The sequence below is a fragment of the Ilyonectria robusta genome (assembly GCF_021365365.1).
Source record: "Ilyonectria robusta strain PMI_751 chromosome Unknown BGZ61scaffold_1, whole genome shotgun sequence".
NCBI lineage: Eukaryota > Fungi > Ascomycota > Sordariomycetes > Hypocreales > Nectriaceae > Ilyonectria > Ilyonectria robusta.
The window spans coordinates 847256-871232 of NW_025764435.1; the positions used below are offsets into that span (position 1 = coordinate 847256).

Here is a 23977-nt window from a genome sequence, read left to right on the forward strand (position 1 = left end):
CGCTGCATTCTTTGTGCGTATCCTTTGTTGAAGCGTTGGAGTGAGACAATCTCCGCCTGCAGACAACAAATACAGACAACTTTGGACGTCATTTACCCTGCATCATATGGGAATTAGTCCAATCCGTTACTCAATCAATACCCATCTGATTGATATCCATCCCGGTCGCCGTTGGATCCATCCGAAAGATTCCCGTTGGGCATCATTCACCTTGTCTGCTGATAGAGTCCCGATCCCCCCAGCCACACTCGTGTTGGTTAAATCACTGGTTAAATACACTCGCCATTTGGCTTCAACTTACCACTTGCCTAAAATGGCTCACCTTCAAGTCTACCGCCAGGTCACCAGCCTCCTGGAAACGAATAACGGGTCATGCGCGCAATATTCATGGCGAATGCTCCACCTCGCCGCGTCCGATATTCTGCTAGGTCCATGGCCAAGTTCTAACTGCTCGATACATTAAATACTCCCAATACGGAAATCCCCGAGTTATCACCATTGCAATTGGGACGAAAAGAATGTCATTACCTACAGCTACCGGGATATGGGAATTAACCGGGTGTAAGACACTAACTACCGCCACGTCATTGCTCCTGTGACCTTGCAGGCGAATTCTGTCAAGTGGCTGGAACTGGCAACCGAGGATTGACTCTAAGTTAAGGATTGACTCCAAAGAGTGGACGTCAAGTTCAGGACGCTTGCACCGGCGCAATGAGGCGCAATGAGGCACTTCGTCCACTCGTGCGAGTGTCTCGGCTCGGACAAGCCCAGAGCTGCGATAGCCCAATCGGGAACAGGAAGAAAGGGGCTTCTTGGTGAGACCCGCAATCCAACAAAGGGGAGATGGAATGGAACATGCGAGTGGTCAATTCCAACTCCCGGCGCGAAGTTCGACTATCGATGGTGGCTTCGACTAGCGCTGGCCTGAGAGAAGCTGAACACTCAATTATTTGTGCTAAGAAGAAGCTCGGGACGCGCGTGTTTGAGCTATTCACCCTCAGCTAGGGAGTTCACCTTCAGCTAGGGAGTTCACCCTCAGCTAGGGAGTCTGGGAGATGTGATTTTTTTCCTCCAAGATGATCCCGTGATGGAATGCCGACTATTAATTTTTTGCCCTTTGTCATTGACGGAATAACCCATCGCGTTGCCGGGGATCGCGTGCAAGGAGAACTTAGAAGGCCGCGCCCTCAGGGATGATCCCGCCAAAGCAACGACGCTTGGCAAAGTCTGGACCGAGCGCAAAATGTGTCTTATCTGGACAGGACTGCACTAGAATCCCATCTTGTATTTGCCGTCTGACCTTGGCAATACCTGGTTGCGCCACCGAGGCAGTCAATTTCCTCCACCTGGAGCGCAAGTCAAGGTGCGCGAGGGCACCGGGACAGTGAGACTGTGGCTAGACTATGGGCCGTGGAGGGCCTCGGGGTGATATTTACAGCAATTTTGTGTTACTTGGAGGGCAGCTTTAGAGTTGGAAGGTATTTGAGGGCGAATAATGAGTGTGTTGCTGACAGGGATCGTTTCGTGATGTGGATGAAGGGGGATGATGAATGAGTCGGTAGTTGACTGCCCAAGATGGCAAATTCGCAACAGAAGGGATTGTATTGTATTTGAGAGTTGACAGAAGATGAATTCTATACAGGTGTAATTAAACGCAGGACCAACGGGCGTTCAGTAACTACGCTAGACCCCTGGATGGCGTCTACATCGTCGGTGCCACTTGATCTAACTCTAGGTTGACCCTTGAATATCCCAATTAGTCACTTTACACTAACATCACGAGTCCCTTTCATCACCAAGGCGCAATCTAAGACCAGTTTGGACGTCTGAGCCCTTCCCGTGCGTCGTAGCGTCGAGACCATTGATTCTGAACATTCTAGACACTCTCAGACACTCTAGTCACTGGTGCATTCCTTGCTTCCCACCACAGACACGCCGACATGCCCACGTTTTGGCGTCACAGTCTCAGCTGACGCTCTACTCGATCGAGATGGCTCCCTCAGCCTCCCCGACCCATGTGGAGAGCGGCATTGCCTTTTCAGGCCCTGCGGACTCTATTTCACTTCTGCCCGAGATCACAGCTGGAGCTGTTGTTGACGCGCGGCGTAGACTGCTTGCTGTCGCGTGGAATCTGGCGCCAACGGCTCTCTCATCGGCGGGAACCTTCAGACGGACTAATAAGTCTGCCGCAAGCCCCCCGTGTTTATGGTGTCTCCGTGAGCCTGCTTGTTTCTCCATCCTCGAAAAGCACCAAGTGTGTTGGCCGTATCATAATCTGATGTGCGCCATCTGATACCGCCTTCTTCTCCGTCACATTCTCTGAAGTGGTTGTTGAACGGCTTCGCAGCTCTCCGAGATCCCCAGCCCTCCTCGAGTATCTTCGTTCCAGACCCGAAGGTTGGGAACCCATGCTTGGAGTCCAAGCTACGCCATTGCAGACACGCTCTTCCGCACCCTGTCTTATCCACCACGAGGAATACACACACCACGCCAGTTTAGACTCAGACCGCATCATCGGGTTCTCATAAGAAGCCCTCGTCGGCCCGTTGTCTTCGATTTGCCATCCTGCTTCACCCATCACACTCAGAATCGCAATCACCATGCTTCGACTACTTCTCACCACCGCGCCTCTTCTGGCGCAGACCGTCCTCGCTGCTCCTGGACTGGCCCTACGGGACCATGGCGTCCGCCACAAGCACATCACTACCACGGTTACTGAGACCTCCACTGCTACCGTTGTCCAGCAATTGGCTACCACTGCCGACCCAGTGGTGGCTGTCGACTTGTTTGTGCCCGAAGCAGCGGACCTGCCTCTTCCCGATGATGAAGACACGGAATTGGTTGAGGATAACTCCCTCGAGCTCAGGGCTACGACGAAAAGAAACGTCCTCTACTTCACAAACTGGTATGTCATCAACCCATAGCATTAAATACACAGCATTGATAAGGTCCAGGGGTATCTATGGTGGCAACTTCCAGCCTCAGAATATCACGGCGGATAAAGTCACCCATCTCCTTTATTCCTTCCTGGATATTGGTTCAGACGGCACGGTGTAAGTGCCCTCAAGACTCACGTTGACAATCCTCTCTGACCTTGTGGTGAAGGAAAACATCTGATTCCTATGCCGACTTGGAGAAGCACTACAGCACCGACTCTTGGTCGGAAACCGGAAACAACGCCTACGGCTGCGTCAAGCAACTCTACATTCTCAAGAAGAAGTACCGCAATTTCAAGACTCTGCTGTCTATTGGTGGCTGGACATGGTCTTACAAGTTCGCTCCCGTTGCTGCCAATGTCTCATATCGCAAGAACTTCGTCTCGTCTGCCGTAAAGCTGCTTGCCGACTGGGGCTTTGACGGAATCGATATCGATTGGGAGTACCCTGCCAGCGCTACTGAGGCAGCCAACTATGTATCCCTCCTGAAGGAACTCAGGGCTGCGCTGGATGCTTATTCGACCAAGAACAAGCTGAATTACCGCTTCATCATCACCGTTGCCACATCGGCCGGCCCAGCGAACTACAACATGATGGACCTGGCAGGGATGAACAAGTACATCGACGCCTGGCACCTTATGGCTTACGACTACTCCGGATCCTGGGATACCCTCACGGGTCAGCAGGCCAACGTCTATCCTTCCAAGGCCAACCCCAAGGCCACCCCGTTCAACACTGACCAGGCTGTCACCGACTACATGGCCAAGGGCATCGCCGCGAGCAAGATCATCCTCGGCATGCCTCTATATGGACGTTCCTTTGCTAAGACTACCGGCCCCGGTAAGCCCTTCAGCGGTGTCGGTGGTGGCTCTATGGTTGGAGGAACCACAACGGATGGCATCTACCTCTTCAAAGACCTGCCACGCCCTGGCGACAAAGTCGTTGTCAACACCCAGGCTATAGCAGCGTGGTCTTACAACTCCACGACGAAGGAGTACATCACCTACGAGAACATTGCCACAGCCAAACAGAAGGCGACCTACATCAACACCAAGGGCCTCGGCGGTGCCATGTACTGGGAGGCCAGCGGCGACAAGACGGGCGGCCTCAGCATCGTGAGGAATGTCGCAGCCAAGATGGGCACTTTGGACATGACCCAGAACATGCTGTCGTACCCTGTCAGTGTGTACGCCAACATCAAGGCGGGCATGCCCTAGTAACGCTTCGTTTGAGTGGTTTGGTTTCTGTACGCATTTTCATGGCATTGGCATCGGTATCAACATCTCTCGTTCTCTAGATATCCCCGTTTTGATTTTTCAGTGATAGAGTCCGACGAAGCATTAGATTTTGTCTTTTAACTATATACGAGGTTTTGATAATGACCCTTCTATAGACAATAGAGTGTTATTCACACACGTACACATTACGTTTGTAACACAACGAGATGACTCGGTCTCAAATATAATTGTGACGATGCGTAATTAAGCGATTTAGGAATCGAGATTTTAATAAGACCAATTCTCAGTATTGATACCCCAGGAATACGTTATTTTGTTTATTGTGTCAGATTTGATAATGAAGGTAATAAGCCTTTAACCCAAGGTCGTACTTTTTGATTGCACGCATGGTTGGTACATTTGTTTAGCGGAGGCTTGGGTGTATGAACTTACACCTGGGTGAGAATAGCCGTACTCTAATAATATGGGCAAGTGTACTGTCGATCTGACCCTGTCTCTAAACTCCATCGCCACAGAGTTGTTGAAAGAGATCAAAGGCACTTGGCCAGCATCAAACCCGTGATCCTTGCCTATCCAAACAAAAAGGCACTCGCAACCAACACGCCCAAACCAAGTACGAAGTTTGGAGTCGATCTCTGTCCCAGGGATGTGACACTAGAAGGGGTGCCTGTTGCAGACGCTGATGTTTGCGCAAGCGTTTCTCCCGCGACGAGTGTGATACTCGCAAATGTCGTTGAGATGCCACCGGCTGAATTCCCAGAGTTTCCGGAATTCGAGCCATCATTGCTGTTTCCTGAGCCGCTTTCGTCACTGTCACTCTTCCCGTTGTCGCTCCCACCGTCCTTATTACCCCCGTTGTCGTTGTTTGAACCGCCATCGTCACCGCCGCCGTTTGATTTATCCCCTGATCCAGAACCCGAACCTCCAGACTCTTCAGAATTACCAGCAGAGTTGGTCCCTGATGGGGTAGTACCGGCCCTGGTGGGTGTAACACCTGAGCCATTCGTGCCAGCATAGCCAGACCTCGTGGCCTCCGCAGTCCCATTGCGAGGCATCGATGCTGTGATGACTGGGTTGATCACCGGTACAATCCCTCCGGTCGGCTTCGCAATAACCGTGTTTTGAGTTGCTGAGCCGTTGGATCTGTCTTTGTCGAGACCAAGCGATGGCAGCAAGCCCAAAGCAGGGCTGCCGGTCCCCGTTGCAGAAGAGAGCGTCTCAAAGGGGAGAGTCACCTTGGTGGCCTCTTCGTCGAACCCAATGGCCTGGTGACAGTTAGAGAGAATGGTCTGAGGACCGGGAGTGGGAGATTCCAGTTATTACCGCGTTAGGTGTGCTGATCAACTGGGCCACAGCGGTCGACGCACCCATCATCATGACCAACCATCGAAGTGATGAATTCATCGTGAATAAACAATAAAACAAAACAAAATATTAAAGAAAGTCGCTTTGAAGGATGGTATCGAGATTCAGCAGCAATTAGGAACAGCGCCAGCGCTTCAGTCAAAACCCCGACAGCCACGTAAGGAAGGTAGAAATTAAAAATGCTGCCAGCAGCCGTGAAGAAAAGAACCAGTAAAGAACGGTTGTTGGATAATCCTGAGAAAAGCGGCGATGCAGCAATAGCATATAAGTCAAGAAAGCAGCCAACACACCATCCCAGGAATGAACTCCTGACAAGCCAAGCTGCCCCGGCCTCGGCTCCCCACGGACAACGGGCAACACGGTTCTCCATGATCTGCGACGTGACAGGTCTGGATATTTCGTCCCTTGTAGCTGTGACGCTCATGCTTTTCAGCCCGGAGAGCATCTTTCAGGGCCGTGTTTCGGCGACCAGCCGGATGACAACTTTGAAACCCTGACACAACCATAACAAACCCCTGGTTCGCGGCGATCAAACTGACTCGCCTCGTCTCGTCTCGCCGCATAACGTTTAAGCACTCGGCATCCAGCCGAATGTAACGGCGCGCTCAATCCTGCCGGTTGCTCCCTTGGCGTAAGCCGCGAGCTGGGAATGTTGTCTGGGCAGGATACTGGTGACACACGAGGTAAATCGCGTTCACGACGAACTTGTCACAACTCCACTCGCTACACCGAACTTCAGACAAGAGACCCCTTGTTCAAATTTCCCCGGCCCGTATTCTACAGAAAACTAGGTACAGCATCGAAAAACGACTCGTACAAACGGCAAAAAAAAAAACACAACCGTGTCAGGCATCAAAACAGACACCTCTGACACACCGCGCCATTCTCCATCGTTTCAACATCACTCAAAGCCCCCCCGTCTTCGACCCACACAGCAGTGAAAGGCGCGTCCTTTGAAGTCTAGACTGTTGACTTGTGATGTGCCCTGTTACTGCTGCTTCCATTACTGCCATGCGGCGTGTCACCAAGGATCATAACAAGCCCTACATGTCTTGCCCCTGGCCTTCCGCTGGAGTGCCCGAGGTTTCGACCCCGTGGAAAGCATCACCGAAGGCGGAGTCCTCCATGTCCATGTTTAGATCTAGACCATCGCCAAGCTCGCCCGCAGACCCATCCAGGGTTGGGCCATCGAACCCAGCTAGGGCATCCCCGGCGGTGTCGAGGTCGCCCAGGGAACTGAAGTCGTTCTGATCGAATGACACAGAGCCGCCATCTGTGACAGCTGGCGTTGCGGCAGCCGACGGCGCCTTGTTAGACCCAGGGGCTTGCCTGGCTGCTTCGCTGTCTTCCGTGGCCGACGCTGTTCCAGCCATGGACGCGGTTGTGGCCGCCGGAGCATTTGGGTCTGGGGTCGCTCCGCCTTTAGGAACCACGACCCAGTCTCCACTACCTGTGCCTTGGTCGGGTGCAGTTCCAGTCGACCCCTTCGCCGGTTCGTCAGTCCCGCCCATGGCCACATCAACGCCGCCAGTCCCTTGGTGAGCAGCGGCCTGCAGGGCAGCAGGTGACCGGACATTGGCATTGGATGGAGTAGCCGCGCCCGAATGAGCGGCTGATAGTTGAGGCTGAGGTGTAGGGAAGTTGTTCACAGGGGTAGAAGTGGCCGAGAGTCCTGTTCCCATCTGGTCCAGCAGTCCAGCAGCGGTGTTGCCCATATCGATATCTGACTCGCCAACCAAGACGCCGCTGTTTTGCGAGCCGGACTGAGAAGGCTGTCGTGACAGCTGCGTGGCTGGCACCGGCGCCGGCGCTGGCGCCTGATAGCCGCCTTCTTGAACACGGGAAATTGACGACTTGGCCTCAACCTTTCGACCGGTGGAAGTCTCAACTTCCGCAACAATCTGATCAATCGTCTTCTTAGTGGTAGGACGGGGCCCGGCGTCTTCATCGTGGGGGTCCAGTCGGCCCTCGAGTCTCCAAACCTCGGACCCAGTGCTCTCAACCACGCCTCTGAGCTCCTTCTCCTTGCTGTTCAGGAGCGAGCTCACTTTGAATTTGGCAAGAGCCTCGGCATGGGCGGCTTGCATCTTTTCAATCTCTGCTTTGGTAGAGTCCAAATGCTCATTGACACGCTTGCGGAATTCGTCCGCCTGGCCAGCATCCAGACGGCCAATGTAAGGCTTGTCGGGCACCGAGCTGAATGCATCGTAGCCCTGCGCTTGGAAAATGCCCTCAGTCAACGAAGCCAACTCACCCTTGAAGCCCAGGTTGAGGTCTGCAGGGGTAATCTGGCTGATTCTGTAAGGAGAAGATAGGATCTCCTCCATCCACTCATGATTCTGCTGATATCGGCTCAATGAGATCTCTCTGGGAGTGAGATGATCAAACATGTCGCCCCTCGAGACATCCTCGTCGTCATCGAATGCAGCATCCAACTGAGGCATCCCAGAAACAGCCGCCTGCTGTCCTTGGCTAGCAGCGTGCCTTGCACGCTTAGCCGGAGGTCCCTGGGGAGGCTGAGGAGGATAAGCCATCTGTTGAGGAACCCCACGGGGAACCATCTGTGGTGCGACCTGCTGGCGAGTGGGGTCTGGAAGCGTGGGCCAGTTGACTCGATCCGAAAGCATGAACTCCTTGCGACGAATCTGGCCAGCTCTTTGCAGGAAGTGGCGCTGCGACATGAGGTTGTTGATCCGCTCATCAAATGGAATCATCGAGATGGGGACTCGGTCGTTAGGCTCGGCAGGCCCATAATGCACGACGAAGAGGCTGACGTCCGGCTGAGGAGGGTTGGGATGCCCGGGGACGGGGACTAGTCGGAATCGTCGTCGGGCATGAAGGGCGAACTGTTCACCGGGGATGTAACCGGCTTTTTGGTAGTAGATTTCCAGCATCTGTTATACTATTAGCATGCATGGTCGGCGAGCTAAGTTTGTAAACCTACCAGTCCATTGCCTAGGTCGTGCTTGTAGATCTGCTCAGGAGGCGCCCACACGAAGCCATCGGTCGCGAAGTTGGTACCTAGGCGCTGCAGGGGCTGCCAGGTGAGAAGAATTGTGCCGTCGGTGGGCTTGTCGAGGTATGTCCAGAAGAAGGGAGCTCGATCTCGCGCGACTTGGGGAGCACTCATAAGCCACTTGGCCACCTCGTTAAGGTCGAGTCGGGGCATCGCCGGGTATCGAAAGGATGAAATGAGGTGGACATGGGGGATCTAGAAGAGGGTCAGCGACGAATTGCGACGGTCATCGGTGCGTATCTGCACGTACGAGGTCCTGGGGGACGCCCTGGCTGGGATCGGGTTGAGCCATGGTGACGGTCGTCGCGGTCGGGGGGACAGCGTGTCCACGGGTCAGGCCTCGCGATTGACGCCTGCGGGGAGTCGCACGCTATTGAAGGGCCTCGTTGATGGGGTAGCGACGAGGTGAGGGGCCGGATGGTGGCGATGGGATGGGGCGGCGCAACGAGTGATGAGATGTAGTTTGACAGAGCGAACGACAATGTCCTGGCGCGGCTCCAAACTTCTCGCGACAAGGCTGTGGATGCCTGACCAATAGTCGCGGAGGAGGGCGGCGCCGAAAAGCGGGTCCAGCCTCAACACCAATCGAAGAGCCTTGCCGCGAGCTTCAGAGCTCAAACACACCGGGCTGCTCATGAGCTCATGGTTTCGCCTAGTTGATCCTTCAATTACTAGTTCGTGTTGTTCAAACCCCGTTTACGCCAAGTCATCATTTGTCACATTTCATACCCTCACAATCATGCACGAAGCAGTCTCGTCATGATTGTCATGATTGTCATTTTTTGTTATTTTACGAATAAGCTGCAGGATTTCAAGTTCTTCCTCCTGAGCATTCTAAATCCAGCCCATTCAAGCCCATTACCCAGTGCAGCGCCAGTATTCCCTGCGTACCTATTCAAAAGCCTACTCGCATGACGCAGTTACCAGACACCGATTGATCTGGCATATTTACCCTCCTCCTCCCATCGCCTTCTACTCGCCAAGCCTTTATGCCTGGTAGGTAGAAGCCGACACGTTGCCACCACGGCCGGTCCAGTTGACGTGGATGTCAGTGTCAATGGGGTACTTCTCGCTGGCGTTCTCGGGCTTGATGCGGAAGGTGTGAGCACCGAAGTAATCACGCTGGGCCTGGAGAAGGTTGGCGGGAAGGTCCTTGGTGCGGTAACCGTCGAACCAGGACAGAGCGGTAGAGAAAGCGGGAGTGGGGATACCCAGAAGGGCAGCCTTGGCGACAACGTCTCTCCAGCCGGGCTGGGCCTTGTGGATAGCCTTGTTGAAGAACTCGTCGAAGAGAAGGTTCTGCAGCTCAGGCTCCTTGCGGTAAGCAGAGGTGATGTCCTTGAGGAAGACGGATCGGATAATGCAACCACCACGCCACATGAGGGCGATGGAGGGCTTGTTGAGCTTCCACTTGTACTCCTTGGCAGCCTACGATGACCTATTAGTTTGTGGCACACATGGAGTTTGGGGCACGGCTATCTTACCTCCTGCATGAGCATGAAGCCCTGGGCGTACGAGATAATCTTGGAGGCGTAGAGAGCCTGCTCAAGGTCCTCAAGGAACTGCTCCTTGTCGCCCTCGAATTTAGTGGTGCGGCTGATGAACTCAAGCTTGGTGGAGGCAGCGGCACGCTCATCCTTGATGCTGGACAAGCATCGGGCGAGGACAGCCTCGGCAATCAGAGTGACGGGCATGCCCAGGTCCAGGGCGTTAACGGCAGTCCACTTGCCAGTTCCCTTCTGGCCGGCCTTGTCGAGGATCTTCTCGACGAGAGGGGTACCATCCTCATCGTTGAAGTACATGATGTCGCGGGTGATCTCGATCAGGAAAGAGTCCAGGACACCCTTGTTCCACTTGGTGAAAACGTCACCAATCTCCTTGTTGGAAAGACCGAGGCCACGCTTCATGATATCGTAGGCCTAGAGTCGGTTGGTTAGTGCCAGGCGCGCGGTGCAAAGTAGTTATGCGGGATTGCCATACCTCGCAAATGAGCTGCATATCACCGTACTCAATACCGTTGTGGACCATCTTGACGTAGTGACCAGCACCCTCGTCGCCAACCCACTCACAGCAGGCCTCACCGTCGCTCTTGGCGGCGATGCCCTGGAAGATGTCCTTGATGTGAGGCCAGGCCTCCTCGTTACCACCGGGCATCATGGAGGGGCCATATCGGGCGCCCTCCTCACCACCGGAAACACCGGAGCCGACGAATCGGATTCCCTTGCCAGCAAGGTATCGAGAGCGGCGGTTGGAGTCAGGGAAGTGAGAGTTACCACCGTCAATGATGATGTCACCGGTGTCGAGGAGGGGCAGAAGCTTCTCAATCCAGTCATCGACAGCAGAGCCGGCCTGGACGAGGAGCATGACACGGCGGGGAGACTTCAGCTTGCTGACGAACTCCTCGACGGACTGAGCACCAACAACGGAGGTGCCCTTGGCCTCGTTCTCGAGGAATCGGTCGACCTTGGAGACGGTTCGGTTGAAGGCGCAGATGGTGAAACCATGGTCGGCCATGTTCAGGATGAGGTTCTGTCCCCTATGAGAGCTGTCAGCACGCAGGGCGAGGGGAGTGAGGAGTAGAGACGGGGTATTAACTTACATGACAGCAAGGCCAATGAGGCCCAGATCCGCGCTGGGAACAGAGTCAGTATGATTCCCATCTTGAGTAGCCGCACCAGAAAATGACGTTGGTGTTGAAGGAGAGGCGGGGTGTTGGGCGCCGCCTAGCTTGAGATTTGCAAGACGGGCGCTGCCTCGAGACCATGAGCCACGTCCACAACGGGGGATTTTTCAACGCCGTCGACACTACGGCCACGATCGCAAGCTCACCGCGAGGATTTCTCGCGATTTGCAGCGCTCGGCGTGCGCGAATTGAGGCATGGCCGGCAGAGCAGCGACATGAACTCTGGGGCGGGGTGGTGGGGTAAAACCAGCGAGATGATGAGGGGTGGTGGGAGCTGTTGGAGAGAGATCGAGCGATGGACTTACACGGGGCCAGACATGATGGGCAAGTTTGAATGGATGCGACGGTGGTTTGGAAGAGGAGTCGGTGGTTGGAGGTTTGAGGAGGAAGAAAAAAAAGAAGAGAGAGAAAGGAGGAGAGGAGAGGGTTCACGAGAGAAATATCAAGGCCTGGGGAGGAAGGAGGAGAAATATAGGTAAGAGCGGCGAGCGCAAGCAGGCGACGGACATGGTTACGGGCTACGGGTCACGGCCACGGCCACGGACACTTGGCCCTACTCGCTCAGCGAGACACGGCGCAGACGGAGTCAGTACGTACTACGTACCTCATCCATGCTGTCCGTCGCTCACCTCAACCTGCAAATCGCAGATGGAACTGTCGCTCGGGACGTCTCTGGTTTGACCGGACGCGCCAAGAAAAGCGGGCACCCACACGCATTGGCGGGGTCCCACTATCGTCATCACTGCGCCGACGACCAAAAGGTGGTGCTCTTACATAGCACATTTACCTTTTAGACGCGGGCTCAGTCCCCAATCATCGAGCACTAGCATCTAAGATGGGGGTTTGGATGGATGCTTACAAACGGTGGGGGTTGCTTGTTAATTCCTGCCTCATCTTCCTTTCCCTGCCGAGCTGTCCGTCGTCGAGAGCTTGTGCTGTATGCTGCTGATGCTGTATTCAGTCATCATCCAGCGGCCGTTTTTGATAGACCATGTCCTGTGTATATCACCATCATGTACTACCTACGTAGTTCACAAGGCATGGCATTGCACCCTTGCTGGCATGGCCCATCATCATCATGACTGATGCCCCTCCCGCCGCCCTAGTGCCTGCGAGACGAGGCTACTTCGCAGGAGGTGTCCAGTAGCCACCGACCGAGTTCCAGGCCCCACGTCTATTGGATCCCAGCTCGACGACGGATTTCCCCCCTCATCTCCCTACAACATCTCCGGGTCACGGAGTTCTGTGCTCCGGAGCGACGCCGTGACTCAGGCAAAACATGCGCTGTTAGAAGCAGCATCCGGCTGCGCCGCGGCCGTGTTTCGTCAGGAGTCAATCCTGGGGCATTGAACCCCCATGTTTGACCTTACTAATGCCCTGAATTCCCCGGTGTAGCGTGGCGTTGCTGCCCCAAAGGAAGAAAAAAAAAAACACCTCCAACCAACCCCATCCATCCCGATGATCCCGCGGGGGATATCTCCTTGGCCCATCCCGAGGAGATGATTATCACTGGCTGGAGGCTTGGAGGGGCGGGAAGATTGCCCGCACTACACAACAACTCAACAGGGACTCCCCCAAGCATGCCCAAGCATGGGCGTCTGCGCGGCGGACAAGTAATGTACATGAATACCTACATTATCTAACCATTCCGACTTCCACAGTCTTCCACCGTCGCCGTGGTTTGCCCCGTTGGGATTCCGCCGTCCACGAACTGAGGCTGTCCGACTGTTGGGGCCTCTCAATGGGTCTCCAGGGCCGCCTTGCCACTGCCGTGCCAATCGAGTCCCCCGTCGGACAGTAGCCCGAGCCCCAACGCGCGCCCTGAGCTCTGACGGGACGAACCAGGCGCGAAGCCGAACCGAGACGGCCGAGGAGGGGCCAGAAAAGGCCGCACAGCACACCTTGCTCAGCCAAGGAAGGCCATGACGGAGCCAGGCGGTCCAAGGTCCAGTTGGCCAGTAGACAGCCATGGACAGTTAACGCCAGCCCAGGAACGTGGTAGAGCATGGCTTGCGGTGGGATGCGTCAACTCCGCAGGACCCCCCTTCACCTCCGCCACTAGAGAGGAGGAGCTCCACCGGAATTAAATCCGGAAAATGATACGGCGGCGCGCGGCGAGGGCGCCGAGTTCATGCATCCCAGCCTTAACGTCCGAAGTCGCTCGCCGAGCGGGACGAGGCAGGACAGACTAGGTAAGCAGCACGAAACTGCGAGCTTCATGATGAGGCATGGTAGCGGGTGCAGGGACATATCTAGACAGGCCACCCACTCCAACCCCTCCAATCCACTTGATGGCAGACCGAATAAAGGCCTCTCCCGGCCCCTCCAACAACTCGGTCTTCACCGATTAGCCGCCGGTGTCAGAATCACCCCCAGCAAGGTGAGGGGTTGGAGGGGTTGTTAACTTCCCCGTGGCCAATCTTTGGACTTCATCTGCAGAACTGCGCTCTTCCCAACGTAACGGCTTCTTGGTGAGCTCCAAAAACTGCCCAACTTGGATGCCATGAGCCCCGCGGCCCCCACCCCCAAAGTATGTCCGACGAGACCAGCCTAAAAGCACCTATATGCGGAGGAGGTTGTTCATCATGCCTCATGTATCGGACTCTTTCTTCCATGTGCCTTGCGGGATAATGGTCGTCCTTGATTTCAAATAAATCCGTCCATCCTCTCCTCTTCCTATGCCCCACGAGCCGATCTTCCACCCAGGACTGGACCGCTTCTGGGAACTTGGATGCAGGTAGGTTGCACTGTTGCAGAGTGTGAATTGTGATGGAGCCATTTGTGTCAGTGTGGAAATTGTTGCAAGCATCATTTCAGCGTCCGCTTGGAGGTTACGATAGCAACGTGCAATGTTATTCACGCAATCTGGATAATTCTCAGTCCCATGGGGGATATCTCACAAGCTTTTTCCGCGCATCATGGAAAAATTCCTTTCACTCTTACACCCGCATCGACATGAGGTCGGAGAGGTGATTAAACAACCCCGATGTCCAGGCGCACGTGACCAGTGCCTCACCGCTCACCGAGCCAAAAAAAATTGTCCACCGACCGAGGCTAAGGCCCAAAGGCTTGGGTGGCAGGCTAACTCATCCAGTTATCGTCATTTCTGCAACCTCCATCGCCAGTGATTCTCCACGATATCAACCAACAACACAGTAACGCCACCACAACGAGAGCTGGTAGCACGCACAGGCAATTGCAGAGAGGAACTTTGAGCAGCACAAGGCTCAAGGTACGTTCTTACACAAAACCGCAGACCATCCATCTTTGTCGCTCTATTCATCATGGCGTACCCTCCCCCTCCAGGCATCAACAACCTCCCCGCGAGACCCCCAGCCTCCAAGTCTGGTTTCAAACCAGCTTTCACTCCCTCGACCCAGGCCGCCGCACCCTCATACGCCGCGCCCTCCTACGCCAACGCGCCTCCCTCCTACGCAGGGCCCTCGAGCTACTCGGCCGCACCCGCCGCATCAGCCACGCAATATGGCTCGTCCTATTCCTCCTACCAGAGCGGCCCCGCGCCCGGCGGAGTAACGTCGTACGCGCCGCAGCAGCAGATGCAGACACAGGCACAAAGCTACGGACCTCAAAGCGCGGGACCTCAAAGCTACGGACCCCAGAGCTATGGCGCTCCCCAGATCCGAAACCCCTTCCCCATGCCGGGTACTGGCCCTGCCCAGAGCGACTACGACCCCGACATGGCGGCCCAGATTGCGCAGTGGCAGAGCGCCTACGTGAGCAGGGATCCCAAAGACGGCAAGCCCAGCACCGACTCGCCAAAGCCAGAGCCCCAACCCGCCGCCGTGTCCAACAGCACCGATCGCAAGAAAACCGTTGTCCGCGAGGGCGGCGGCAAGAAGTGGACCGACGACACGCTCCTTGAGTGGGATCCCTCACACCTGCGTCTCTTCGTGGGTAACCTTGCTGGTGAAACAACTGACGAGGCCCTCCTCAAGGCCTTCACACGGTGGAAATCCGTCCAGAAGGCTCGCGTCATCCGCGACAAGCGCACTGCCAAATCCAAGGGTTTCGGCTTCGTCAGCTTCAGCGACGCCGACGACTTCTTCCAGGCCGCCAAGGAGATGAACGGCAAGTACATCCAGAGCCACCCGGTCGTGATCCGAAAGGCCAACACCGAGATCAAAGTCTCCAATGCCAAGGACAAGGACAGGGGCAAGAAGCACAACAAGAAGAAGGGCGGAAACGGGAACGGGAATGGTGGTGGTGGTGCTAGTGGCGGTTACGAGCCCAGCCTGGGTCCCGTTGGTGGTGGGGGAGTGACCAAGCCTGGTCAGAAAACAAAGAATGGATTACGGTTGTTGGGTTAGGCGGCGATGAGATGGGATGGGGCACCCATTGTTGTTTTATCTCGTGGCGTTTGGCGTTGGGATCGGCTCTGGCATACCCGGCCCGGAGAATATAATTTAAAACATAGCAACAGACTGCACGGCACTGGCAGACTGGTAGAAAGACTGGACAATGGAGAACATATATTATACGCACACGAGAGACAACCAAGTAATTGACATCCAAAGTTATGTGAAACTAGTATTGGGTATCTCGGTGATGCTGCGCATGTGCCAAAGCATGCCAGACTCTCTAATCCATCTCTCCAACCTATACAATGTTGACTTGTCTTCTTCCACTGCCCATGTAAAGTAGCCAACCCCCAGATACAACCCATCCCGTCTATCGATTCCGTCCGTTTATCCTTCACATGATGCCTAGTTTACTTAATACAAGATATAAAAACAATGTGATTCCGAGGTCATGTTGCGCCCGATGAACAATGCTGTGTAAAGAGGAACTATCCAAAATAATACGTCACGAGGACATTCAGTCCAGTCGTCGAGCCCGGTGCTCGTCCGAGGCCGTTAGCGGCTCGAGCAGAGGCTGGAAGTCACCGTCGGAGGTGACGAGGGTGTCATGTCGATCCTCACTAAGGTGCAGGAGTCCAGCAGATTCCTCGCGGGGGTCTTCGCGGTCTTCGTCAATGTCGCTGCTGCTGCTACCGTCATCCTCCGTGGTGATGTGGCGGTCGTGTACTTTGTGTTGAGCATCCTGGCGCATTTTTGTAATTTTGATGTAGTTGTAGGCAATGATGGCGGCTAGGGTGGTGAGCAGGCCGATGAAGTTGATTAGGGTCAAGTGGTCGTGGAAGACGAGGGAAGCGGCGGAGATGGTGACGACCTCCTTGAAGATGCCGGCAATGGAAAGGGTCACGACGGAGGTGCGCTGCAGCAGGGCGAACTCGGCGGCAGTCATGCAGAAGGCCAAGCAGCCGGGGAAGAGGAGGAAAAGGGGCGCGAGGACGGCACCCCACTCGTTGCTGAGGATCTTGAATCCCCCGATGAGGTTTCCGAAGCCTTCGACGGGGATTGCGAGGGCAAGGAGAACAACGAACATGACTGGCGTGAGGTAGAATATGCTTGAGAAGGGATTGGATGTCGAAGGGTTGCGGAGGAGGAGGATCTGGGTCAGGCTCCAGCGGAAGCCGGAGAAGAGGGCGGCGGAGATGACGAGGGCAAAACCGCCGAGTTTGAATTCAACTTCGCCAAAGACCATGAGAACGACACCGAGGGTCATGGTTGCGATGATGGCGACTAGACGCCAGGTCGGGGTTTCGAGGCGGAACATGAAGGCGAAGATGAGAACGAAGGCGAGGGAGGATGATTTACACATGGCTAGAGTCAGGTCAGATACCAGTGAACAGTGAATGGGGAGGAGATGAATAGGAGGAGAAAGGCATACTGTAGAAGGTGAGGCTAATGAACTTGAGAGAGGTGTTGCCCAAGCCAATGTCCAGACCTGTAGCGGCACCACATGGTCCGATCCTCGTGAGGTAGAACATCTTGGTCATGCCAGGGTTGGATTCCGAATCGCGCCTGGAACTTCCCAGATCTGAATTGTGCCTGTGATTCGGTCGTAGGCTCGGCACGAAGTAGAGGACGACACCGGACAGGATGAACTGCACCACCATATGCATGCATGTGGTAAAGAGGGGGAAGGCGAAGTTGAGGTGGTCTTTCGCGAACATCCACTTATTGTACTGTGTTTGCCATGTTAGTACATCTACTCAGGGTGACGTGGGGGAACTGCGCCGGCGCAAAATGGGCAGAGGGGAAGAGATTGAAGCGTACCAATGAGATGGATAGCGAAAAGATGTACCAAAGGAGGATCAAGACTCCATTGACGACCAATCTCTTGAAAACATCCTTGTCGGCCTCCTTGCGCTCGTCGGCGGAAATGGTGTTCTTCTCTCTGGCAACGCGCTGGTCCAGCTGGGTATTCCTCTGGCGCTTCTTCTGCCTCCTGCGCTTCCCCTTTGTCGTCAAGCCCGTCTCCTCGTCATCCTGTAGATGATCCTCGTCGGTGTAGCTCTCGTCTCCGGAGTCATCGCTACGGTTCGCAAAGCCGCCAACACTGGTGCCCTCCTCGGAGATCTTGGGGGCGTTTCCGATGCCGGAAATGGGTGTGCGTGATCTGGAAGGGCCCGGCTGGCTGTCCGCCAGGCTGCTCCGGCGGCGGCGATGGCCGCCGATGGGCTCCATCTCGATCTCGTCGTCTGTTTCGTCGTCGGTCAGGGACGACCGGGCGGCATAAGACGACGGGCCGGCTGCTGCGTGACCAGTTCTGGAGCCTATATCTGCTGTTTCTGGGGGTGCTGTTGCCGCTGAAGATGAGGATGATGAACCGAATGGAGTTCGCAAGGCGGCCGAGGACTGGCTAGGGGTGGTTGAACTGGTCGGAGTCGCCGAGGGGGGCGGTATCGATTGCGGATGGAGACGAGAAGGGGTGTTGTGGTTAGAGCTGGCGGGAAAGACGGAGAGATCGGGAGAGGTGGAACGCGAGGACTCAGAGGACTCGGAGGACGGAGAGGATGGAGATGGTGATGATGGTCTGGCGGTGGACTGGGGGTGAGGCGCGGGCATGATGGGAATGGAGCATTAATAGGTCTTGTCGAATGCCTTGGACGGGGACGGCTCAATAGAGCGATAGAGGGAGATCTCCTGGCACTCGCGCTGGCGCGGGACTGGGGGACCGGGGGACGCTACGGGGCTCGCTGGGTCGCCTGGACAGGTACGGACCGTAGGGGGTCTGGACTGGCGCTGGCTGGACCGGGCTGGTTGGTTGACTGCTGGCCGCCGAGCAGGTTCAGTTCGGATCAGTTATCAGTTGCAGTAGAGCGCTCGGTGGTCGCTCGGTAGGCCGGCAGTCCACACGTTGAGTGGAGGAGGCGTTTGAGTATTGGGTCGCGTGGAGCGAGCTAGTACCTGAGACGGGCAAGGAAGAGTGGCCACCTGGACACCAGGACACCACCAAGATACCTGCTGCCGCGCTTTTGGGGGAGAGAATTGGTGGCTTGCGTTGGAGTCTCGACGGACTCTTGATGGCGTTGGCGATTGTTGGACTCTTTCCAGTGGGCTCGGGCTGGTCCTGGTACTGGTGTTGACACACTGACACTGACACTGACGCTCACACTGACGGTTGTGATTCTGGCGCTGCTGACGATGACGACGATGCTGATGACGCCGACTTGGATCTGCTTCTCCCCCAAAGCCAGATGAAATGTGGACCGTGTCTTTCTTGGCGCACTGCCGTCGCTGCCATTTTGCTCTGTCAAGCGATTTACCTCCCTGATAAGTTGTTTATAACTGCATGCCCAGAGCATAATCCCGCCGTCCAGATGCCTTCCATTACAATCCCCTAACCCAACTGGCGGTCACCCCCGAAGCCACCTGCGGGGAAGCGACTGACTATAGAGCCCTAACCAGGGTTGCATTTGTCCCTCGGGATCAGGAAGAAAGCTGTCACACGACGCACAGATGGTCATCTAATACCTCGAGCCGTCACATGTTGCGCAAAGCCCAATGCTAGATCAACCGGCCGGCTCAGATCAACCAAGCGCCTTACCACGTATGGCATCACCTCTGCCCTCTCCAGACGCCGGAGTGCTCCCTATCCGTGTAGGGCTGGATTCCAAGTTTTGTTTTCTTGCTTAGCCTTGTCCCATGGCGTCTTCTCGCCCTTTATTATTACTACGTAGTATGACCTTACGTGCAAGTGTCGCGTGTCCTCTGATATTCATCCCTGATGTTTATACGAAATTGAGCAGTGGACCAGACCCTTTAGCTCTAGCACCCAGCTCAGGGGGGTCTGATCGCTAGGGCCGCTGTCCGAGGGCTCCCGTTAGGTATTTGGTGGTTCCCCGGACCCCTAAACTTCGGCCTCTAATTTGGCCAAACGCTCCGTCCACCGAGCTCCCGAGCGGTGCTTGGAGGCCTGTCCCAGGATGCGAAGTCAATTACGGCGCAGGCAACCATTGATCTCAATTGAGTCTTGGCAAAAGAACCTTTTCTATGTACTCCAGCAATCCCTGTCCATCCATCGATTCGATTCTCCCTTCCCTTCCATCCACCGAACGGCCTCCGAGACAGACGATCCGCTTCCAGTGACGTAGTTACCTTGTGTCTGCCGCCCCATCCGAGGCCATAGACATCATCTCTCGGATACGAGGATGTGGACAGTTGACTTACTACGTAGTAGACACAGACTATGGAGGACAAAGTGGACCGAGCCATTCACTAATTCAAGCGTTGTGATGGTAGTTCCGTCATCACTATTAAACGTTTGTGTAGTTTGGCTCTCAATGATCGACCCTTGGGGTCCTGCGTGAGACTTCCGTCCCTCAGATGGCCAAGGTGCTAACTGACAATTTGGTTAACTTGGGTCCCACGTCATGGTCAACGTTTCCGTCATTAGCTTGTCTCAATTCTCCTCTCGTGGAATTCAGAGACAAGAAGTTCAAACGCCGTTTCGTCCTTGTCTGCTACGTCATCATCAAGATGCCAACATGTCCCTTCATCCTCCCTGAAGCCACAGAAGATGTTCAGTCACCGCTGGTGCTATCCATGTTGAGGGTAGAGCTCAAACATGTCGTGCTTGTCACGGGATATCGTGTCAAAAAGTCTCTGTCTACCACACGTTTCTGTTGCAATATATAGTCGTAGGTCAACTAGGCTCTTCAAAGCAAGATCCGACTTAAAGGCACAACTGTTGAGTTTGCAGGTAATTGGTTAAGTATAGGTAGTTATATGCTTACCGCTTTGAAATGAGTGGGGCAATAGCGTTATCGCCGAGGCTTGTATCCCGTAATTAGGCAAACTTTGGCTTGAGTCCTCCCCAGTATGCTGCTTCGTCGTCATTTTCTGACCTAAAAGTCAGGGAGAAGGTTCGAGGAGAGAAGATGAATACATGCCTCACTTCTACTTCATGCGAAGGTGTGCATCTCTCACCGGAAATCAGGCTAGTCTAGTCCGTATTGAGCCGTCTGGTTTGAAAGCGTGAACTTCTCTCCAAGCAGAGGTTCGCAATGACCACGGGCTGCCATATTGGGACACGGACAGGAGAGACACTTCCACTTCCACGAATCTACACCAATTGTTGCACTGAAATATTGCACTGGGTATCTAGCAGATGTATACGCGGGAACAACACCTACGAGTCGTAATAATCAGAAACTATGACCACAGCCACATAATTGAGAATGGGATTGATACAATGGTGCCGAAACATGTGTACAAGGACTAAGCCTCCTCATCAGGAAGATGGTGTTGAGGTCGAGAAGGTCGCTGCAAGCCCACGGCGTTAGACCGTGGGTGGTGAAACATGGAATTAATTCGGATGATTGAAAAATTCGAGTATACGTTACACGAGAATCTATTGGATAATTTCTTCTCTCGGGAATAATGCAGGTATGTGAGCTCGGCGACATCGCCGTTCGCGGCGTAGGCCAAGACACAGTCAACGCACTTGTCAGCACCGCCTTACTCTCACAGCCCAATAGCCATGAGAAACAACTCTCATTGAGGCCTGCCCCCACGAATCTGACGGGGCTGTTTCTACGTGGCCATGTGCCCATCTCCATTTGGCAACGGTGTGTTTGATAGTAGCCACACATCATCTAGGAGGCACACGCATCGTGGAAGTCTAAGTGCATCCCCGCATGCGCTTTACTCAGTCTATCCACGGCTTGAAAAGCCACTTACTGCAAGGCCTCTCTTGTCTCCGTGTCTCCGCCCAAAGCTGTGCTTCGTCATGTGAGCTAGTGCTATACGATCCGCGCAGCTGGCACATATATAAGTCCATTGCGTCATGCATCCCACGACTCCAGCTGGGGGGTGACCTTACCACACACTCAAACACCATGGCCTCTCAATGCCCATTGATTCACAGTGGAGGTGCTCGGAGAGCCCAAACCGGGGGCTATCTCCCAATTGAGGACTATGGCATGATCGGGAACATGCACACCTGTGCCCTGGTCGGCATGGATGGAAGTGTAGACTTCATGTGCTGGTAGGAAACCCTCGTATCTACTCCTGGATATTGCGGCTGAATCCCTCTCAGGCCTGACTTTGACTCCCCGTCCGTCTTTTGCCGTCTCTTGGATAAAAACATCGGTGGCTACTTCAGCATTTCTCCGCCGCAAGGTATCAACTGCACCACCAAGCAGCAGTACCTGCCCTCGTCCTGCATCTTGCAGACACGCTACATCCACGAGGATGGCGTCGTCGACTTGGTTGACTTCTTCCCGCGCCCCAAGAGCGCCCAGGTCATGACAAAAGGCTACAAGCAGAACGCCTATCGAGAGGCCACCAAGGTTCAGGAGGAGCTGAAGAAATGGCTTGTGAGACGGGTAGAATGCATCCGCGGTTCTCTGACACTTGGTATGCCGCGCTTATAACAGTCAAGCCAGCTTGAACTGACATTTCCAGACGTTGAAATATTCCCTGCCTTTGGATACGGTCAAGATGAACATGTTACCACTCTCCTCCGGGAATCACACACCTGTGTTAGTCCCGAGAGCAAGGTGGCGTCCTTCCATAGCAAGGACGTCAAGCTCCAGCTCGATGTGGCAGTGGACAACGGCGAGGACGAGAAGAGCTGCCCTATCATCATGTTCAAGAAAGTGAAGCGTCCTGGCATGCATGGTGAAGGCCTCGTTGCTCGCATCGAGATCCAGGAAGGGCAGAATATCTCGTTTGTTCTTCGGAACGATATTCCCAACCATGTGGCTCCGAGTATCTCGACTCCTATTCTGGATGCTCAACAGCATGATACCCAAACCTTCTGGTTCAATTTCATCTCTCAGTCGAAGTACAAGGGACGGTGGAGGGAAGTGGTATCAAGGAGCTTGATGATACTGAAAATGATGACATACGGTGGGAGTCCTGGCCCTGAACTCTGGTCTTCACCTTCTAATTAATTGGCAGAACCTACAGGAGCAATCGTCGCCGCGCCGACGTTCTCGGTCCCCGAGGCCATTGGAGGCGTTCGTAACTGGGACTACCGCTACTGCTGGATCCGTGACTCCAGTTTCACCATTTACATCCTGCTTCGTCTCGGCTTCAAAGCCGAGGCCGACGCGTACATGGAGTTTATCATGGAGCGGTTCGTCGACTCGCGTGGACCTGATGGCGGATTGCCCATCATGTTTACGATCCGCGGAGAAACCAATATCCCTGAATTGGAATTAAACCACCTCGAAGGATACCGTGGTAGTAGTCCTGTTCGAATCGGTAATGGAGCGGCATTCCATCAGCAGTTTGATATCTATGGTGAGCTCATGGATGCCATCTACCTGTACAACAAGTTTGGCAAGCCGGTTGCATGGGATGTGTGGCGTGCTGTCCGTGGCATTCTCGGTAAGTTATGGCATCCTCGTCTGTAGGTTGTTGCTAAATCACAGTATAGATTATGTGTTGACAATCGTCGACGGTAAGGTCTTCAAGGTTGATGAGAGATTCGTACGGCTTACAGTGTCACGTTCATAGACCCCGACATGTCCATCTGGGAAGTCCGAAACCACAAGCAACACTTCACCTACTCGCAGATTATGCTCTGGGTTGCCTTTGACCGCGGTCTCCGCCTCTCCGAAAAGAGATGTTTCCCCTGTCCCAATCGTGCCAAATGGATGGAGGCCAGAGACAAGCTTTACGAGCGGGTCATGGAGAAAGGTTTGTGTCACCATTCCTCCCGTCCCCAGATCACAGAAACTCAGCTTATTATTACCAAGGCTACAACACCGAAATGAAATGTTTTGTTCAAAGTTTTGAAAACAACACAATGCTTGACTCTTCTATCCTCATCGCACCTCTCGTCTTCTTCATCTCTCCTTGCGACCCACGCTTCACCAACACACTCGATCGCATTCTTCTTCCCCCTGAGAAGGGTGGACTGACCAGTACTGGCTTGGTATACCGTTATGATACAGAACTCGCCGATGACGGTAAACATTCACCATCTCCTGATGCGGAATATGATCTCGCTGACTCGTCGGGATCATCTATAGGAGTTGGTGGCACGGAGGGAGCCTTCAGCATGTGTACCTTCTGGCTCGTTGAGGCCATGACCCGCGCCAGCGTCTATGAGCCTAAGTATCTCGTCAGGGCGATTAACCTCTTTGAGAACATGCTCGGTTTCTCTAACCACCTTCTTATGTTCTCCGAAGAAATCGCACGCAGCGGCGAGCAGCTGGGAAACACGCCGCAGGCGTTCAGTCATTTAGCCCTGATCAGTGCTGCGTTCAATCTCGATCGCGCTACGGAGGGTTGGAAGGAGACGAGGTGATTAGCTGGGCCAGTGTCAAAATCGCTTGATGTCTGATATTCATGTCACAATGTAGTGCGGGACGCATTGGTGAATAGCTTAACAAGATATATTGGCAAATAACCCAAGT

The 23977-nt window shown here is 54.5% G+C and overlaps 8 protein-coding genes across 8 annotated transcripts; 3 read left to right on the top strand and 5 right to left on the bottom strand.

Moving 5' to 3' along the window:
- Positions 1 to 2600: 2600 nt before the first annotated feature.
- On the top strand, positions 2601 to 4153 carry BGZ61DRAFT_337131 (glycoside hydrolase superfamily; the record flags this gene model as incomplete). Its single annotated transcript, XM_046239027.1, has 3 exons — positions 2601 to 2905; positions 2955 to 3053; positions 3106 to 4153. 3 exons carry the CDS (start codon positions 2601 to 2603, stop codon positions 4151 to 4153), a joined length of 1452 nt encoding a protein of 483 aa, XP_046111735.1.
- Positions 4154 to 4743: 590 nt separating this feature from the next.
- On the bottom strand, positions 4744 to 5578 carry BGZ61DRAFT_525158 (uncharacterized protein; the record flags this gene model as incomplete). Its single annotated transcript, XM_046252714.1, has 2 exons — positions 4744 to 5439; positions 5498 to 5578. The coding sequence occupies 2 exons, from the start codon at positions 5576 to 5578 to the stop codon at positions 4744 to 4746; spliced, it is 777 nt and encodes a 258-aa protein (XP_046111736.1).
- A 1004-nt stretch (positions 5579 to 6582) lies between these two features.
- Positions 6583 to 8847, bottom strand: BGZ61DRAFT_336785 (uncharacterized protein; the record flags this gene model as incomplete). Its single annotated transcript, XM_046238993.1, has 3 exons — positions 6583 to 8433; positions 8484 to 8750; positions 8806 to 8847. The coding sequence occupies 3 exons, from the start codon at positions 8845 to 8847 to the stop codon at positions 6583 to 6585; spliced, it is 2160 nt and encodes a 719-aa protein (XP_046111737.1).
- Positions 8848 to 9235: 388 nt separating this feature from the next.
- BGZ61DRAFT_511645 (6-phosphogluconate dehydrogenase) lies at positions 9236 to 11435 on the bottom strand (the record flags this gene model as incomplete). Its single annotated transcript, XM_046252130.1, has 5 exons — positions 9236 to 9983; positions 10040 to 10474; positions 10536 to 11091; positions 11155 to 11282; positions 11385 to 11435. 5 exons carry the CDS (start codon positions 11433 to 11435, stop codon positions 9543 to 9545), a joined length of 1611 nt encoding a protein of 536 aa, XP_046111738.1. The 3' UTR covers positions 9236 to 9542.
- A 1070-nt stretch (positions 11436 to 12505) lies between these two features.
- On the bottom strand, positions 12506 to 13463 carry BGZ61DRAFT_437338 (uncharacterized protein). Its single transcript, XM_046244110.1, has one exon. It carries the CDS (start codon positions 13206 to 13208, stop codon positions 12798 to 12800), a length of 411 nt encoding a protein of 136 aa, XP_046111739.1. The 5' UTR covers positions 13209 to 13463; the 3' UTR covers positions 12506 to 12797.
- Positions 13464 to 14298: 835 nt separating this feature from the next.
- BGZ61DRAFT_437340 (uncharacterized protein) lies at positions 14299 to 15740 on the top strand. The gene has a single exon (XM_046244111.1). It carries the CDS (start codon positions 14523 to 14525, stop codon positions 15564 to 15566), a length of 1044 nt encoding a protein of 347 aa, XP_046111740.1. The 5' UTR covers positions 14299 to 14522; the 3' UTR covers positions 15567 to 15740.
- Positions 15741 to 15746: 6 nt separating this feature from the next.
- On the bottom strand, positions 15747 to 18374 carry BGZ61DRAFT_377636 (triose-phosphate transporter family-domain-containing protein). The gene is made up of 3 exons (XM_046242578.1): positions 17379 to 18374; positions 16990 to 17287; positions 15747 to 16922 (listed from the first exon to the last, which is right to left on the bottom strand). The coding sequence occupies exons 1-3, from the start codon at positions 18168 to 18170 to the stop codon at positions 16075 to 16077; spliced, it is 1938 nt and encodes a 645-aa protein (XP_046111741.1). The 5' UTR covers positions 18171 to 18374; the 3' UTR covers positions 15747 to 16074.
- A 2933-nt stretch (positions 18375 to 21307) lies between these two features.
- On the top strand, positions 21308 to 23974 carry BGZ61DRAFT_437343 (family 15 glycoside hydrolase). Its single transcript, XM_046244112.1, has 8 exons — positions 21308 to 21594; positions 21646 to 21965; positions 22014 to 22460; positions 22512 to 22943; positions 22993 to 23016; positions 23073 to 23255; positions 23315 to 23527; positions 23591 to 23974. Exons 1-8 carry the CDS (start codon positions 21446 to 21448, stop codon positions 23866 to 23868), a joined length of 2046 nt encoding a protein of 681 aa, XP_046111742.1. The 5' UTR covers positions 21308 to 21445; the 3' UTR covers positions 23869 to 23974.
- Positions 23975 to 23977: the final 3 nt, after the last annotated feature.